Source organism: Lepidochelys kempii, chromosome 6, assembly GCF_965140285.1.
Source record: "Lepidochelys kempii isolate rLepKem1 chromosome 6, rLepKem1.hap1, whole genome shotgun sequence".
NCBI lineage: Eukaryota > Metazoa > Chordata > Testudines > Cheloniidae > Lepidochelys > Lepidochelys kempii.
The window spans coordinates 22,702,380-22,720,900 of NC_136385.1; the positions used below are offsets into that span (position 1 = coordinate 22,702,380).

At 42.2% G+C, this 18,521-nt stretch overlaps 1 protein-coding gene across 12 annotated transcripts in view; it reads left to right on the forward strand.

The window, feature by feature from the left end:
- The window catches only part of LRRC56 (leucine rich repeat containing 56), a 135,345-nt gene that overhangs the window by 40,310 nt on the left and 76,514 nt on the right, over window positions 1-18,521 (forward strand). For 6 of the 12 annotated variants that reach the window (XM_073347101.2, XM_073347098.2, XM_073347099.2 and 3 more), the window contains 2 exons: window positions 6,286-6,344; window positions 9,515-9,681. The exons of 2 other annotated variants lie outside the window; for them this stretch is intronic. In XM_073347101.2, the coding sequence (XP_073203202.2) occupies window positions 6,286-6,344; window positions 9,515-9,681 (226 nt within the window). 4 more of the 12 variants (XM_078853154.1, XM_073347105.2, XM_073347104.2 and 1 more) reach the window with 4 other exon arrangements.

Here is an 18,521-nt window from a genome sequence, read left to right on the forward strand (position 1 = left end):
CATGCTTAACTTTACTTATAGTGAGTAGTGGGACTATTTACTGTAAGTAAAGTTAAGCATGTGAGTAAAGTTCAACATGTAAATAAGCTTTTGTAGGATCAGGGCCTAAAACCGAATGTTGAGCTGAGACTTCTTCTGTATTTGGAAAGTGTTTAGTACGATGGGTGCTACCGCACCTTGAATAATACTTCAGTACATAAGGGTAGCCTGAGAATATTAGGTAAACTGAGAAATTAGTACTTGGTTATTGTCCCTTAAATGTCACAGAAGATCCAATGTGTATTGAGAGAACTTGCAGAATACTGAACTGTAGATCAAATCTTTACTTGGCTCAAGAGAATACAATTATCTGTAGACTCCATCCCTTGGAGAGGATTTTGGAGCTGGAGTGTAAAAAGAAGGATATTAAGTACTCCCAGGCAAAAAACTTCATTACATTGGAGTTAACGCTAAAATTAATACCTATATCTTGGGGATGGGTGGGAGGAGTACGATTGAAATTTAGATATACTAACTTCTTTAAAAAAAAATGTTTTTAAATAAAATTAAGGTTCCTCCGCAACTTTAATTATTTCCCCAATATTGTGCTCTCTGGGGTATCCTCCATGTAAGGTTACTATGTGTTTATGATAAACACAACTAGCTGACATCTTAATTTCTGTATCATCATCCATGATGATAGGGAGAATTTAAACACTGTGGCTCTGATTCTCTACTACATCCAAGCTGTGCTCAGATGTAGTGAAGAGTAGCAGCCATGGGAAGCCAATTATAGCTCCCTGATCCTTGGTTGCCTGGTGGAAGTTAGAACAGGAAGGGGTGGGCAGTGCTGACTTCCACCACTAGTGTAAGGTCTTACACCAGTGAAGGATCAGAAGTAGAAGAGCTCTGCTTCACCACAACCCCTGCTGTCCACATCACGCCCCCAGTAAGCCTCTCTCCTTTCCTTATGTTAGGTGTGGGAAGAGGCTGGTGCAGAAGCAAGCAGAGACACCTCTGCCAGATTTCTGCCACCAGAGGGTCTCCCTATGCAAGAGTAATTCTCTACCAGCACTCTCTGGCCACTTTGTGCCACAGGAGCCAGTGAATCTAGCTCTGTATCCTTTGGTGGTTTGTAGCCACAGATTAATTTGTGGATTTATATTCACTGACATCCTCTGTGGTATACATAGCTGTGCATAACTAGTATTCTACCTCCACTGCTAACAATAAAGGCTGCTAACAATAAAGACTGTAACAATTGATTCAACTTTGATTTACTGATTCCTAATAGCACATATAATGGAGAAAGAACAACATTTGGCAACTAATCACAGACTTATTTAACTTAGAGGCATTTCCAGCACATATGATAAAAATTTCTCACTTACATCAGAGATCTGGCAAAGTATTATACATCTTGCTCTTTATACATGCAATATGTGTGTGTGTGCAGGCTTTGCATTATATAGGCACTTAAAAGCCACAAACTTCTGATTTATACTTGTATATAATATCAACTTGTGGTTTTAAAATACACTGCTTTTTTATTTATCTATATTACATTTTGTAAGAAAATGAAACGAAGTTTTCACCTCCAAGTTGCTGTTTCAAATCCAATCTGGGTTTATGGCGTGGGCCTGCTGCACAGAAGTGAATTTCACTCTGAATAAGCATAAAGACTGAAGACGCCTCTCACTCAGGGTGAAATTCACCCCTACACAGAGGGCTGGCATAAAGCCTATGCACCACTTACTACCTGTTTTTAGAGTTTAAGTGGAACTTAAGTGGGGCATAGGCCTTGTGAATTTCACCCCAGTGGCATCTCTAGGTCAGGGTTTATGCACACTGCTAAAAGCTGTGAGGCAGCTTTTGTTATGGCTAAATAGAGGCCTTGGTAGCTTTCACAAGCAGTAAATTCAGGCAGGAAGAATGTAAACAATGGGCCAAATCAGATTTTCTACCATGAGTGAATTTGGCCCAACGAATTCAAACTCCAATTCAGCAAAGCACTTAGATACATACTTAATTTAAAGCATGGGCTTAATTCCCATTGATGTCAGTTGGACTGTGCTTAAAGTTAAGTGTGTGCTTCAGTGGTTTGCTGAATCGAGCCTTCATATGGTTGTAGAGTGAGGAGGGCCTGATTCCGATCCCAGTTACACCAGTGTAAATTGGATATGACTACCTTAAAGCCACTGGGTTTTCAATGCTGTAGGCAAGAGGAGAATCAGGGCCTGATAGTCCAAATTTTTTATGAAAACAAGAGACGTGTCAGGGAATATGTGAATGGAATGATTATTAATGCTTTATACAGTGATTGCTCTTAGCCCTTTACAATTTTGTCTTTGGAAACAAGATAGCATTACTGCAGTGTTCACTTCTTTCCCCGTACTTAAGAATAACAAAAGATTAATGCAGTAACATCTAGTTATCCAAGGTAAAAAGCTGTTGAGGGTGACTGCTATATATAAAAAACATATTTTTAACTTTTTTTATTACACCTGCTAAAATAGAGTAGTGTAGGATGCTGCATATTACATAAATGTTGCAGGGAATTGTTTTTCCCCTTTAGGGATTGATTAAAGTAACGGTAGTTTCCTGATGACATCATAGCAGATTCCAGCTGCCCAAACAGTCATTTTCCAGAAGAGGTTATCTGCAGTGCACTTACACAGAATTACACTTAAAAGGGCACTTACAGTTCCCTTAGGACTTCTAAACGTAACTCAGAGTTGAATCCTTGGTAAACACAGAATTCTTTGTTTTCATTTAGTGACGATGGTAATGCTGGGAGCCCAGCCATGGCTTGTGATTCTGCAGTTAAATGAATAATTACATAATCATGGACTGCAGGAAAAATTAAATACTCCAGTGGACGTTCCATGTATTGAGAAGACAGCAGTATGTTTTGTATAGAGAATATTCAGACCTGCAGCATAGGAAGAAAATATGGAACTCCAGTGCCATACCTGAAATTAGACTCATTGCTGTGCAGAGTAACTTTTTGAAGGCATGAGCAGCCAAAAAGCAGAAAAGGCTGCTTCTTCAGCAGCTGGCTAGGAGAGCAGGACTGTGCTTGTTATGGAGTGCTGACTGATTTCTTTGCTTGCTGGGGTAGCTAAGGAAGAGCCTGAAGAGGTGAGAAGAGAGGCTTAATCAGGAGATGGGAGGGAAAGAAATGGTGGAAGCACAAGGAGGGATGTGACTGACAGCAGAGAGATGGAAACCAAGTTTTTTTGGCTCCCATTCTTCAGATAAGAACCATAGGGACTATATCACTAGTCCAGAAGGCACTAAAAGCTAACCAAAGGTTTCAGTTTGTCACTTAGGGCTGTCTCAGTATTTCAGTGGCGTTTGGTGGCTCATGTGGTGACACCAGTGCAATGTATACTGAGGAGTTACTTACAACAGAAGATAGCAACAGTGACATTGAGGGACTTGCAAATGGTAAAACTTCCAATCCCAGTGTGCTGTGTCCTCCTCTTCCCTTGAGACATTTGGGGCATTCAGCTGTATTTATTTTTATATTTGCTAGGACAGCTTTAATATGTGGATTTATAAATTTTCCCGGCATAAAGCCGGATCAGTCTGTGTAGATATTGTTTTTAAAAACAACAGCCTATTTACATTATGTAGACAAGAGCTTTTGCTAATACTTTGATGTATGAGCTTAGAAGTGCTAAGGGCCAGGCACAGTCCAAAGGGTCTTTCCCAGGTTTCAGAGGAAAAAAAGCAGGGGGAGGTGGGAATTAATGTAGAGGCATATGCTTCTGGTAGCTGCCATGGTTGAAATGCATATTTATATATATATTTAATGAAGAATGCACTACATCATCATTAACTCTCATATGAATGTTTTTAGAAAGACAGCAAAGTCTTGGAGCTTCACCAGCTTGCCAGGACCTAATCACATCAATTTACTAGGAAGAAATTGGCAGAGAAGAGTTAATTAGTCTGTTCTACAGGGAGTTCTAATAACACAATAGTCCAAGGACAATTTTGATAATAATCCTTATCATTTATATTCTGTAGAACCTTACATGTTCAAAATTTTGTACAAGTCATCTTCACAACACACCTATAGCGAATGTAGGTAGGGTCAGTATTATCACCCCCATTTTAAAATGTGATTTGATTTGTTGAGGCTATGCAGTAAGTGTCTGGGAGATTAGAACTCCTGACTCCATGCCCTAACCATTGACTTCAGTGGGGCTAGTCATGTGCTTAAGTCCCTTGTGAATAAAGGCCTGTGTCCCCAATCCTGCAATCACTGATGCATATTCTTAATATGGCATGTTTTCAGGAGAGTAGTCCCACTGAGGTCAGTAGGACTACTCATAACGTGGATTTCCTGGGTTTTTTTAATGATTGGGCTGAGGGTGGTTATACTTGATCTACCTTACCTGTTTCAGAATTTAATGTTATTGTGTAGGATATGGTAGACCCAAGGAAAGCCTGCAATGTGTAAGGAGTTCAGGAGCCAATCTGTGCTGAGAGTAGAGGAGAACCCTAGGGAAGCTTTAGAATATCAATAGGGTTATGCTTAGTGCAGATAATAGGGTTATGCTTAGTGTACCCTAGGGCAGATGCTTAGTGACTTTTGCTGTTGCTGGTGGTTACTATCTTCCCACAATTGACGTGTACACAAAGTAGCACATGAGCATGTGCTCACAGAAGACATAGATTCCATGACTTTACATCATTTTCTTTAGCCTAATTTTTTTCCCTTGCTTCTCACCTGGACAAAGGAAGTTCTGTTACCATATACTGCATATATCTCCTGTGGGTGCAGTAGTTTTGCCAGCTATCCCAGCACATATTTCTGGGATTAACTGGATTTTTGTTTGAACAGTATACTTTACCTTTAGGATTCCTGTATCACTGTCTTGTATTCCTCATTTTGGATATTATTCCTCAAAGTTCTGTCTCCTCTTGAGGAAGTTTTGACATGGTCAAAGTGCACCCTAGAAGACTGATATTGTTTACAGACAACAACTCTGTTTCAACACAGACAATTTATCATGAAAATATAGTTCCCTTTACTACTCCAGTAGTTATGAGTAACAGATCAATAGCAGGAAGTACAGAATTGGGAGCATCACTTCAGATATTAAACCACAAATTGATCTGCTTGTCAAACCTTAAGTAAGTGCTGCATCAACACATGTGCCAGAGATGGGAGGACATTTTGAAATGTTGTAGCGATGGACTGAAACAATGAGATAAATTATTTCTTTTATGTAAGTGGGTTAACTCTTTAGTGCCAGTCTCTGCACACTCCTGCTGTTAGAACAGTTGCATTTTGCACTGATGGATCATATCAATAATTCAAGACTCTCAATCTACACCGCTCCAGAAAAACACACTGAATGTATACAGTAGGCAAATCTCTCACCTGATGGTGATATCTTTGCTAGAATTAAAAGGAATGATAAACCTTTATAAATAATCTAACAAAACAGCCATACTTATTTATCTGTCATCCATGTGGTCATACAGCCATACAATGGACACTGTAATCCCAGTCAGACACTGGACAATCAATTCTCCAAGCAAAACTAGGATTCCTTTGATTACTTTTGTCTTTTTATTTTAGTCTTCTGTTCTGCTTCATATCAGCAAGATCTGACTTTTTTGAACAACTGGGGACTAGTATTACCCAAAGTTTTGAATAAAGCTAACATTGTCTAGACGAATTGGACCAAATTCTTCCCAGCAATCTGCATAGGAGTATGCTGGAAAACCCACGCTCAACAAGTGACAAGAAGGATCAAAGCTGATTGAATTGATTTCTGGTGTATCTGAAACAGTAGTATAAGTATACTTCACAAAACTTGGGTGACAGAAAACACAGGGGAGTGTTACCCGACATAGCCTGGAAATCAGAGATCATGCTTCACACTGATATGTCCATACTCCCTGGCCAAGGACAGACCATTAATATCTTCCTGTTCAGGTCTAATGTGGGGTCTCTCTCACATAGATTATTCTCGTACTTATTAGGAATAAATTCTCAATGGGTCTGCAAACCTGGTCATGGCAATAATATGGGTTTAATTTAATGCCTTCTGTACCAATACAGGACATATGTCCATTTGGGAGCTGTTTATGTATGTTTTTATGTTCCAGCTGGAGTTTGACCCTAGGTTTTAAGTTAAAACTTGCCTTTCAGGATCGTTGGTATTCTCCTACTCTGTAGGAACATGTAAGAAAGAGCCAACCATATAACAAAACCAAGACTTGGAGGTTATACTCTTGAGTCATGCAGGCTCTTTTGAAAAACCCAACCCTCTTTCTTTACAGGAAGAAAAGTATATTCATTGAAGCCCTAGCTGAAAAATTCAAGCCCTCACTGGATGGAGGTGGGTGGGGAAGGGTCTCCCCTCGGAACAGAACTTTGTAAAAGAATGATGTGTTAGTGAAAGAAATTACAATGGAAAAAATAAAATGGTAGGTCTTATGGGGAAAAAACAAAGTAATGAAAATATACAGGTTAGGAACTCAGGATTTTCAAAATCCTTTCCCCACCCACTCCTTCATTTTAATGGGCAACTCTGGTGTTTTAGAAGCTACGAGCCTCATGATTCAACTCAAGTGTAGTTTTATGGTGCTTACGTATAAGCGGTTAAAAGTATAAAAAGCAATAAGTGGGTGCAGAGGAATCAGCTCTTTAATATTTTTAGGTATTACGCTATGTTATGGTTCAGAGCTAGTGAATTTGAAATGACAGAGTAGGCAGTTTTTTTCTATGGAATCATAGAAATTTAGAGCTGAAAGGGACCTCGAGAAGTCATCAAGTCCAGCCCCCTGCTCTGAGGCAGAGCCAAGTAAACCTAGACCAGTGGTGGGCGGCCTGTGGGCAGCACACGGTCCATCAGGGTAATCCGCTGGCGGGCCGCCAGACCATTTGTTTACATTTGCATAGCCACCCGCAGCTCCCAGGGGCTGCGGTTTGCCATTCCCGGCCAATGGGAGCTGTGGGAAGCGACACGGTCCACAGGTTGCCTACCACTGACATAGACCATCCCTGACAGGTGTTTGTCCAACCTGCTCTTTAAAACCTCCAAAGCCAGAGATTCCACAACCTCCCTTGGAAGACTATTTCGGAGCTTAACTACCCCACTAGTTAGAAATGTTTTCCTAATATCTAACTAAATCTCCCTTGCTGCAGATTAAGCTTATTTCTTCTTGTCCCACCTTCAGTGGCCATGGAAAACAGCTGATCACCATCTGCTTTATAACAGCTCTTAACATATTTGCAGACTGTTATTAAGTCTCCCAGCCTGGTCTTCTTTTCTTAAGACTAAACTTGTCCATTTTTTTTTTAAGCTTTCCTCATAGGTCAGATTTTCTAAAGCTTACGTCATTTTTGTTACTCTCCTCTGGACTCTCCAATTTGTCCACATCTTTCTTAAAGTGTGGTGCTCAGAACTGGACACAGTACTCCAGCTGAGGCCTCACCTGCGCTGAGTACAGCGGGACAATTACTTCCCGTGTCTTACATACATCACTCCTGTTAATAAACACCAGAATATTAGCCTTTTTTTTTTTTTTTTTTGCAACTGCACCATGTTGTTGACTCTCATTCATTTTATGATCCACTATAAACCCCATATCCTTTTCAGAAGTATTACCACCTAGCCAGTCATTCCCCATTTTGTAGTTCTGTGTTTGATTTTTCTTCCTAAGTGAAGTACTTTGCCTCATTTTTATTGAATTTAATCTTGTTGAATTCAGACCAATTCTCCAATTTGTCAAGGTCCTTTTGAATCCTGTCTCCAAAGCACGTCAACCTCTCCCAGCCTGATGTCATCTGTAAATTTAATATGCATACTCTCCACTCCATTATTCAAGTCACTAATGAAACTTGACCCAGGACTGGCCGCTTCAGGACCGCACTAGTTACACCCTCCCAGACTGACAGTGAATCATTGATAAACTGTTGTTTGAGAACAGTCTTTCAACCAGTGGTGCACCCACCTTATAGTGAATTCATCTAAACCCCATTTCCCTAGTTTGCTTCTGAGAATGTAGTGTAAGACACTAATTCAGAGTGGCACCAGACCTGCCATAACAACAGATACAAAATCTGCAGCAATATTTCTACTGCTACAATGATCAATACCACCCACACTACACCTTTCAAGATCCATGGGTCCTATGCATGCCTGTCACAATATGTGGTGTACCTCCTCCCGTGCACTAAATGCCTCAATAACAACACTGTGGGGAAATGAGAAAATCACTATGCTCCCAAATGAACTCACACAGAAAAATGATAAATGACCGGAACAAGAGTTCTCTGTAAGCCTGCACACACACGCACACTCTGTTGACTTTGATATTTCAAAATCAATTGCTATAAGTTTTGTCCAGAGTAGTAGATCTGGGAACCAAATAATGGTCTGGTTCAGTATGAATTAATTTAGATAACTACTTCAATCCTATCCCCTTAAACGTTACCTTATTCCTCCCTTGAAATAGGTGTGATTTGTTTTGTTTATAAAAAAAAAAGACAGTTTCCAGCAGTAGGAACTAGTCGACATGTTCTGACTGACATTAACAATTCATATCTCTTTCACATAGTACAGAACATCCTATAGTGCAATCTATTTTGTCCATGGTTAAAGCTTAAGAAGTTGGAGAAAAGTAATTGTATGTTTTGGTACTTACACTGGCAGTATGAGCTTCTATAAGTTCTTTTCTGTGTCATTTACAATCCTCAGAGGGGTTGGGTAAGGTGCAAGTGTGGCAGAGGGGGAAGTGGGCTATGGTGTTATTGGAAGAGGCAGATGAGTGTAATGAGAGGAGTGGGAGGGAAAACCTTTCACATGAATATCCTAAGTTTATTATTGTTAAAGAATGTTTGTATATAGAGCATTGTGTTTTATATAGCTAGTAAAAGACAAAGTCCCTGCCCCCAAAAGCTTACAGTCTAAATTGATCATGGCAAGACAGGACTTGAGAGGAGATCACGAGAGGCTAAAGGAGGAGAGAGAAAAGAAACATACAGAATAAGGTTGAAGTTGCTTGGGTATCATATTATGTATCAGTTTAGTTTCTATTTGTTTTTGATCATTCATAGCAGTGGTTCTCAAAGCTGGTCCGCCGCTTGTTCAGGGAAAGCGCCTGGCGGACCAGACCGGTTTGTTTACCTGCCACATCCGCAGGTTCGGCCGATAGCGGCTTCCACTGGCCGCGGTTCGCCGCTCCAGGCCAGTGGGGGCTGCGGGAAGGGCGGCCAGCACGTCCCTTGGCCTGCGCTGCTTTCCGCATTCCCCATTGGCCTGGAGTGGCGAACCGCGGCCAGTAAGAGCCACGATCGGCTGAACCTGCGGACGCGGCAGGTAAATGAACTGGTCTGGCCTGCCAGGGACTTTCCCTGAACAAGCGGCGGACCGGCTTTGAGAACGACTGATCTATAGCGCCTTGTGGAAATCCCGCCAGCTCCCAAGATAAGTCAAATTAACCTTTGCTAAGAGTATGCAATAAATACTGAAAAAGAAAACTAGTTCTTGTTTTTATTGCTAAGGGCATATCGAAATGGAACTAAACTGGAACCTTGGCAGAGTCCTCCGTCCAGGCTCAGCCACAGTCCGGGTGACTGATTTGAGGTGGCAAGGTCTCCTGAATCCTAGCCCATTGGTTAAAGATGATGGAGAGCTACTTATGGATGAATACCTTTCCCCCAGTAAACTGGTGAGTGGCCTCTCATTTTTTTTAATGCAGCTGTGAGGAGCACGCTAGCATATAGTCACATTATCCTTGCTTGTTAGCAGCTCTAATCAAGACTGCATAAATATGGAATAGCTGACAATTAGAATTTCATGTAAAGTGGCCTCTATCTTAAGATCATTTAACATATACATTTGTCTGTTTCATATACAGATATGACCAATGTAGTTCCTTCCATGTTCATTATCAACCTAGTGAGGTAGGCATAAAATAGTGCATGTAGCATAATCATAATTCAAAACATATCTAATTAATTCTTTCTAAAGTGCATTGAGTTCTATCAGAACATCAGAAGAGGGATTTCTACATGGATTGTGTGCTGGAAATTGGAAGCGTAATTCATCATTTAATTTTTATTCCTGAATAGAGTAAAATCATCCAAACGCCACTCTCACTTGCCTATATGTTAGTCTTGAGAGCCAATTATAAAGTACTGGAAGTATTTTAATTATGTTCTATATTTATCAAAGTGCCTATAGTTTTCCACTTCTGTCAAAGCATAATTGAAAGCCATTCTGCTTTTTGACAAGGGAAAATGATCTTGGTGCAGCCTCTTGTAAGAGAATGATGCATTGAAATCTATTGTGAAGAAACCCTTTCTTTCACAGTATATGGTATTTACTGAGTACTAGTGAAGAACAGAAACCTTTGTGGTCCTGAGAAGCTGGGGAATGCTGAGGTGGAGAGAGCTAAGCAACAGAGAAGTTGCAATAAACACTGCACCTCCCTGCATGTCACACAGCTGAGCTTCATGGCAGAACTTTGTACAAGAGTGATGGGGCTGAGGTTGTGTTTTGGACAGGCCAGGGGAGTGGTGGGAATATGGTCATTGCATCTGTGAACTGCCTAGATCCCCTGGGCCTCAACTCCAGTTTTGTGGGAGGGTAAGTTGATGGCAACTAAAAAGCCAAATGAAAAATCAGTCATAGCTGTAGGAAGAAGAGAAGTCTAACTCCGGTAAGTTTAAGTGCTCCTCTGCATTCTGCTCTACAAAGTGCAGTACAAGTACTCTGCAACTGGCTGTATACAGCAGCTCTTGGAGTCACATGATTACCTCAGGTTCTGAGCTTTCATTTTAAGAAAACAAAAGCAATTTTGTAGCCCTCACAGTTGGGAAGAAAGGATTGAACACGTGACCTGAGTGTAATCAATAAGTGATGTTTGCTTGAGTCTGCAGACAGCCTGTGTCAATAGCCCTGAGAGGTGAAGAAGTGCAGTGGGCCTGCCCACCCATACAGATACACCCATCTGCTGGGGTAAGTTGTGGGGGGCACCTCCGCTGCCACCACTTCTCTGGGGTAAGAGGTGAACCCTGCTGTTTCTGAGTGGGAGAGGCCTCGAGTTTTACCCCTGCCATTGCTTTCAGGGGCAGAGAGGACCACTTGCTGCCAGCCCTGCCTTCCCAGGATGGGAGGCAGGCCTCCTTCTGCTGTGTGGGGCCAGGGCCACACCATAGCCTGAGGGCAGGGTCATGAGGAGCCTCCTTGTCATGGCATGCCTAGGGCACCTGATTGATTGCCTGATCCTGTAGCTGGCTCCTTTTAGTGACTCGGCTTGAGAGAGGCAGTGGGGATTGGCACAGCAGCAACAAAAGAGGATTAGATGATGGTGATATTGGTTATGGAAGTGAATGGCTGTGGTGTGAGCAACATATTTCTGAAGAGTTACTAAGTCTAAGCTGAGAGAAACGAAAGGTTGAAAAGTTTTGTTTCTCCTCTCTGTGCCGAAGAATATGTCACATATAAGGCTCTATGCATAGGAGAAAATATCAGTTCCCAAGACCTGATCCGTGGAGGTTATATCTTTCAAAGAACTAAAATACTGTTTAATTTATCTTATTTCTTTCTCCAAATTCCCAATTTACACTTTTTTTTTTTTTACTATGTAAGACTCATCATGGGATGCTGGTCCATGACAGGTTTCAGAGGAACAGCCGTGTTAGTCTGTATTCGCAAAAAGAAAAGGAGTACTTGTGGCACCTTAGAGACTAACCAATTTATTTGAGCATGAGCTTTCGTGAGCTACAGCTCACTTCATCAGATGTTTACCGTGGAAACTGCAGCAGACTTTATATACACACAGAAATCATGAAACAATACCTCCTCCCACAGTGGGGTGGGAGGAGGTATTGTTTCATGATTTCTGTGTGTATATAAAGTCTGCTGCAGTTTCCACGGTAAACATCTGATGAAGTGAGCTGTAGCTCACGAAAGCTCATGCTCAAATAAATTGGTTAGTCTCTAAGGTGCCACAAGTACTCCTTTTCTTGGTCCATGACAAGGGCTCCTAGGTACTATGTAATACAAATGATAATGAAAGACATGAACTTGACAGTGCACTGTTGATTAGATAACTAGTTACACTGAGAACTACCCCCTTCATATTTGGTGCTCTTCCTGTTCATGAAATGTTTAGGTGTGAAAATCATTTCTTGGTGAGTATATAGAATATAAACCTCTGAATAGTTGCCACATTTTATGGTATATCTTGTTCTGTTTCTTTTGATTACACCTAATGACTTTGATGTGTGTGCATGTCTGCTTGTTCTTAGTTAGTCTTTGACAATAGATTATGTCCAGTGTAATATGTATACATATAATATGTGTGTGTGGACTAAAAAGTGCCCAGGATTTTATGCAGTGTTGTTGTAGCCATGTTGGTCCTGGGATATGAGAGAATCAAGGTGGGTGAGGTAATTTCTTTTCTTGGACCAATTTCTGTTGGTGAAAAAGAGAAGCATTCAAGCTACACAGAGTTCTTCACCTTGAATGGTCCCTTAGAATATGTGCTAACTACAGGGCCGTTCTTAGCCATAGGCAGAATAGGCAGCCGCGTAGGGCACCACTCTGCCCAGGGCACACTTGCTGGGAGTCGGGACAGACAGGAAGCAGTGGAGCATGTAAGAGCAGGGCTGCTGGGTCCTAGAGAGAGCCGAATGCAGCACAGTCTGTGGGAGGAGATTGGCTGCTGGGGTCTCTGGGAAGGGGAGAAGGTAGGGGTGGGCGAAGGAGGAACTCACCTGTGAGTGTGACTCTCTCCCCCGGTGTGAGGTGAGGCAGGCTCAGCGGCTGCAGTATCCTTTGTTGCCCCCCATAACGCCCATTCTTCTCCCCGCCCCCCACGGAGCACCCCTCTCTCCTCTCTCCCCTCTGGCAGGACTGGGTTGGGTGAGGGGAAGGGGGGGGCTGACTGCCTGTGTGCTGAGGAATGAGAGTGACAGTAACTCACTTCGTCAGCAGCCAGCCAGGATTGGAAGGGTCACACGCAGCTGGCTGGGCCAGATAGCATGAGTGAAAAATTAGGATGGGGGTTGAGGTAGGGTGACCAGATGTCCCACTTTTACAGGGACAGTCCCAATTTTTGGGTCTTTTTCTTATATAGGCTCCATTACCCTCCACCCCCTGTCCTGATTTTTCACACTTGCTGTCTGGTCACCTTAGGTGGGGGTAATTGGTGCCTATATAAGACAAAGCCCCAAATATCAGGACTGGCCCTATAAAATCAGGACATTTGGTCACCCTAGCTGGGGAGCGCGTCTCTCCCCTGGGCTGGCAGTGATCCATCTCATCCGGGGGGAGCTGCGCAGGGCAGGATGAGCTGCTGTGGCTCCGTGGGTGCCCCGTCCCTGAGATCAGATGCTGGGCTAACTTCACCATGGTCCGTTGGGCTGGTGGTGGTGCCCATTGGCGTGTGGTCGGACCTGAGGGTTTGCTGCTGTTGCTGCTGTTGACACTCTGCACCCCAAGAGGTGGATTTTGGGGTCCTGCAGTTTTCCACCTATCTCCTCCTGTACTGCAGCTGTTGGACCAGCAGGCTGGGGGTTGAGTGAGCCAAGCTGGAAAGCAGTACTGTGTTGCCATTTAGATTGTCATTTAACAACTTGGTTTGCCAAAAATGCTTGCTAACAATCCTGAATCCAATTTCAATACTTTTTTTTAAAAAAATCAATATCTTAGCCAAAAACGAAAATTAAGTTGTTGACAATTATTTGTGACAAGTTTTGGTTTGGGGCAGGGAGTGGGCCAGTTTTCATCAGAGAAACAATATATGTTGACTGGCTTTCCTATAGCCCTGTTACTGCTAAATAGAGCCCTCCAACAACTGCAATATGCTCATCTCCTTACTAGTGTATAGAGTGACCACATGTTGTACTAAGAGTCTCTTGCTTTTTTTTCCAGTGAGTCAGTGTAGCTTTTGCAAGCCCAGAGGTTGGGCAGCCAATCTCTTAGTTTTCACAATGTTTTGTCCAAGTTTCATAATGTAAATACACGGTTCATATGAGTTAAAAAGGCCAGGGACACTTCCTTGTGAAGAATCTGTGCAGCAGATCACACTGGAGCTGTGAAAATGTCAGGTTTTGATGGAACTTTAGAGGCAGTGATTTATCGTGTCTTTCTGGCCATGCCCAAAATGTGCTGCTATTGATAACGTCTTTCCAAACAAAAATAGGACACAATAGGACTCCTGTCACATTTCTGTGCTGCCTTAATCGAGAGGAGATAATTCTGTGCTGATGTCATTTTGGTCACTTTGTGCTTTACCTAGGAGTAAAACTAGGGTTATATTTTTGGAAACCCAGCTTATTAAACTGGATAATGCCATTGATCTATTTACAATATAAGGTTGATACAGAGTTGTAACTAACATTAAGGCTGATGCCCACTATACATTTAAAACTAAAAAATGGCTTTGTAAAATGACATGGGTTTCCAGCTCGACTGTGTATCAGTCAGGGTGGAGCGCCTTGTGAGGTGTCTTCACACTAGGTCAAGGTCACAGACTCACGACCATCCTATATTAGGTTTCAGAGTAACAGCCGTGTTAGTCTGTATTCGCAAAAAGAAAAGGAGTACTTGTGGCACCTTAGAGACTAACCAATTTATTTGAGCATAAGCTTTCGTGAGCTACAGCTCACTTCATCGGATGCATACTGTGGAAACTGCAGAAGACATTATATACACAGAGACCATGAAACAATACCTCCTCCCACCCCACTCTCCTGCTGGTAATAGCTTATCTAAAGTGATCACTCTCCTTACAGTGTGTATGATAATCAAGTTGGGCCATTTCCAGCACAAATCCAGGTTTTCTCACCCTCTGCCTCCCCACACACACAAACTCACTCTCCTGCTGGTAATAGCCCATCCAAAGTGACCACTCTCTTTACCATGTGTATGATAATCAAGGTGGGCCATTTCCAGCAAAAATCCAGGTTTTCTCACCCCCCACCCCTTTTTCCAAAAACCACACACACAAACTCACTCTCCTGCTGGTAATAGCGTATCCAAAGTGACCACTTTAACCAGAACGTCGGGTGGGGGAGGGAAAAAAAAACAAGGGGAAATAGGCTACTTGCATAATGACTTAGCCACTCCCAGTCTCTATTTAAGCCTAAATTAATAGTATCCAATTTCCAAATGAATTCCAATTCAGCAGTATCTCGCTGGAGTCTGGATTTGAAGTTTTTTTGTTTTAAGATAGCGACCTTCATGTCTGTAATTGCGTGACCAGAGAGATTGAAGTGTTCTCCGACTGGTTTATGAATGTTATAATTCTTGACATCTGATTTGTGTCCATTTATTCTTGTACGTAGAGACTGTCCAGTTTGACCAATGTACATGGCAGAGGGGCATTGCTAGCACATGATGGCATATATCACATTGGTGGATGTGCAGGTGAACGAGCCTCTGATAGTGTGGCTGATGTTATTAGGCCCTGTGATGGTGTCCCCTGAATAGATATGTGGGCACAGTTGGCAACGGGCTTTGTTGCAAGGATAGGTTCCTGGGTTAGTGGTTCTGTTGTGTGGTATGTGGTTGTTGGTGAGTATTTGCTTCAGGTTGTGGGGCTGTCTGTAGGCAAGGACTGGCCTGTCTCCCAAGATTTGTGAGAGTGTTGGGTCATCCTTCAGGATAGGTTCTAGATCCTTAATGCGTTGGAGGGGTTTTAGTTGGGGGCTGACAGTGACGGCTAATGGCGTTCTGTTATTTTCTTTGTTAGGCCTGTCCTGTAGTAGGTGACTTCTGGGAACTCTTCTGGCTCTATCAATCTGTTTCTTCACTTCCGCAGGTGGGTATTGTAGTTGTAAGAATGCTTGATACAGATCTTGTAGGTGTTTGTCTCTGTCTGAAGGGTTGGAGCAAATGTGGTTGTATCGCAGAGCTTGGCTGTAGACGATGGATCGTATGGTGTGGTCAGGGTGAAAGCTGGAGGCATGTAGGTAGGAATAGCGGTCAGTAGGTTTCCGGTATAGGGTGGTGTTTATGTGACCATTGTTTATTAGCACTGTAGTGTCCAGGAAGTGGATCTCTTGTGTGGACTGGACCAGGCTGAGGTTGGTGGTGGGATGGAAATTGTTGAAATCATGGTGGAATTCCTCAAGGGCTTCTTTTCCATGGGTCCAGATGATGAAGATGTCATCAATATAGCGCAAGTAGTGTAGGGGCGTTAGGGGACGAGAGCTGAGGAAGCGTTGTTCTAAATCAGCCATAAAAATGTTGGCATACTGTGGGGCCATGCGGGTACCCATAGCAGTGCCGCTGATCTGAAGGTATACATTGTCCCCAAATGTAAAATAGTTATGGGTAAGGACAAAGTCACAAAGTTCAGCCACCAAGTTAGCCGTGACATTATCGGGGATAATGTTCTTGACGGCTTGTAGTCCATCTTTGTGTGGAATGTTGGTGTAGAGGGCTTCTACATCCATAGTGGCTAGGATGGTGTTATCAGGAAGATCACCGATGGATTGTAGTTTCCTCAGGAAGTCAGTGGTGTCTTGAAGGTAGCTGGGAGTGCTGGTAGCGTAGGGCCTGAGGAGGGAGTCTACATAGCCAGACAATCCTGCTGTCAGGGTGCCAATGCCTGAGATGATGGGGCGCCCAGGATTTCCAGGTTTATGGATCTTAGGTAGTAGATAGAATATCCCATGTCGGGGTTCCAGGGTGTGTCTGTGCGGATTTGATCTTGTGCTTTTTCAGGAAGTTTCTTGAGCAAATGCTGTAGTTGCTTTTGGTAACTCTCAGTGGGATCATAGGGTAATGGCTTGTAGAAAGTGGTGTTGGAGAGCTGCCGAGCAGCCTCTTGTTCATATTCCGACCTATTCATGATGACAACAGCACCTCCTTTGTCAGCCTTTTTGATTATGATGTCAGAGTTGTTTCTGAGGCTGTGGATGGCATTGTATTCTGCACGGCTGAGGTTATGGGGCAAGTGATGCTGCTTTTCCACAATTTCAGCCCGTGCACGTCAGCGGAAGAAGTCCAGTCTGCTGTTTCGACCTTCAGGAGGAGTCCACCTAGAATCCTTCTTTTTGTAAGATAGGAAAACGGAAAGATGAAATAGAACCTTTCTGTGCTTGTACAGCTAATTCTATACTTAAGTTTGTATGTCATGAAAACAACGAAGTTGATCAAGATCATCAAGTAACTGCTGAAGAAAATTTTTATGCCGACGAAGCTCAAGAAACTCAACAACACACAGAACAATCATTTGAAACAGACGCAGACACAAAACAAGAAATTACAACAGTTGAAACTGTACTAGCATGGGATATAGATGACATTGGCACATGGCTGCAATCTTTAAACAACGAATTCCGTGCCATTATACTTGAAAGAGGCCCTGGGAGAATAAAAGGTTTTAAATATCCTAAAGACATTAGAGGTAGGAAATTCACAGAAAACTATTACTACAAAAGACTTTCTAATGGTGAAATTGTCAACAGACGGTGGCTTGTGTACTCTAAATGCAAGGATGCTATATTTTGTTTCCCATGCAAGCTTTTCAATAGTTGCAATTTTAAGATAGCAACCATGGGTATTAATGATTGGAAAAATCTTAGTCACATATTACTGCAACATGAAAAGGCACAACACCACATTGAAAGTATGCACAAATGGTGTGTGCTGAGTGTAAGGTTAAAAAATCAGACAACTCTTGATGCCCAAAATCAAAGATTGCTGGAGTCAGAGAAGCAGCATTGGTGTCATGTTCTTGAATGTCTATTATCTATTGTTGAATATCTATCAACAAACAATCTTGCTTTTAGAGGAAGCGTTGAGAAAATTATTCCAGCCCAAAAATGGCAATTTTTTGGGCCTTGTACAACTGCTGGGAAAATTTGACACAGTGATGAGTGAACATCTCCAAAGAGTAACTGAAAATAAAATACATGACCACTATTTGGAACCAAGAATTCGAAATGAACTGATCACGCTAATGAGTGATAAAGTGAGAGACAAAATTGTTTCATTGGTTACTTTGGCAAAATATTTTGCCGTAATTCTAGATTGCACTCCGGACATAAGTCATCAAGAACCGATGCGTTAGTAGTGAGATGTATTGACATTAGTGATTCAGCACAGATTACAGTTAAGGAATTATTTATCACATTTTTAGAAGTAGAGGACACTACAGGTTTTGGACTTCTTCAAGCTCTCCTTGATAAACTAAAATGAATGGGATTGTCCATAATGAACATTAGAGGACAAGGCTATGATAATGGTGCCAATATGAGAGGATGCATTTCTGGCGTGCAAGCTAGTTTGCTGGCAGAAAATCCATGAGCCTTTTTTGTTCCATGTTCATACCACAGCCTTAATTTGATTTTGTGTGATATGGCCAGGTCTTCTGTAGAAGCCATTTCTTTTTTTGGTTTGCTGCATTTACGTGCTCTTTTCAGCTTCCACTCAACAATGGCAAATATTCAAAGCACATGTCAATGGTATTACCATTAAGCCTCTATCTGAGACACACTGGGAAAGCAGAGTAGAAAGTGCAAAAACATTGAGATATCAATCTGTGGA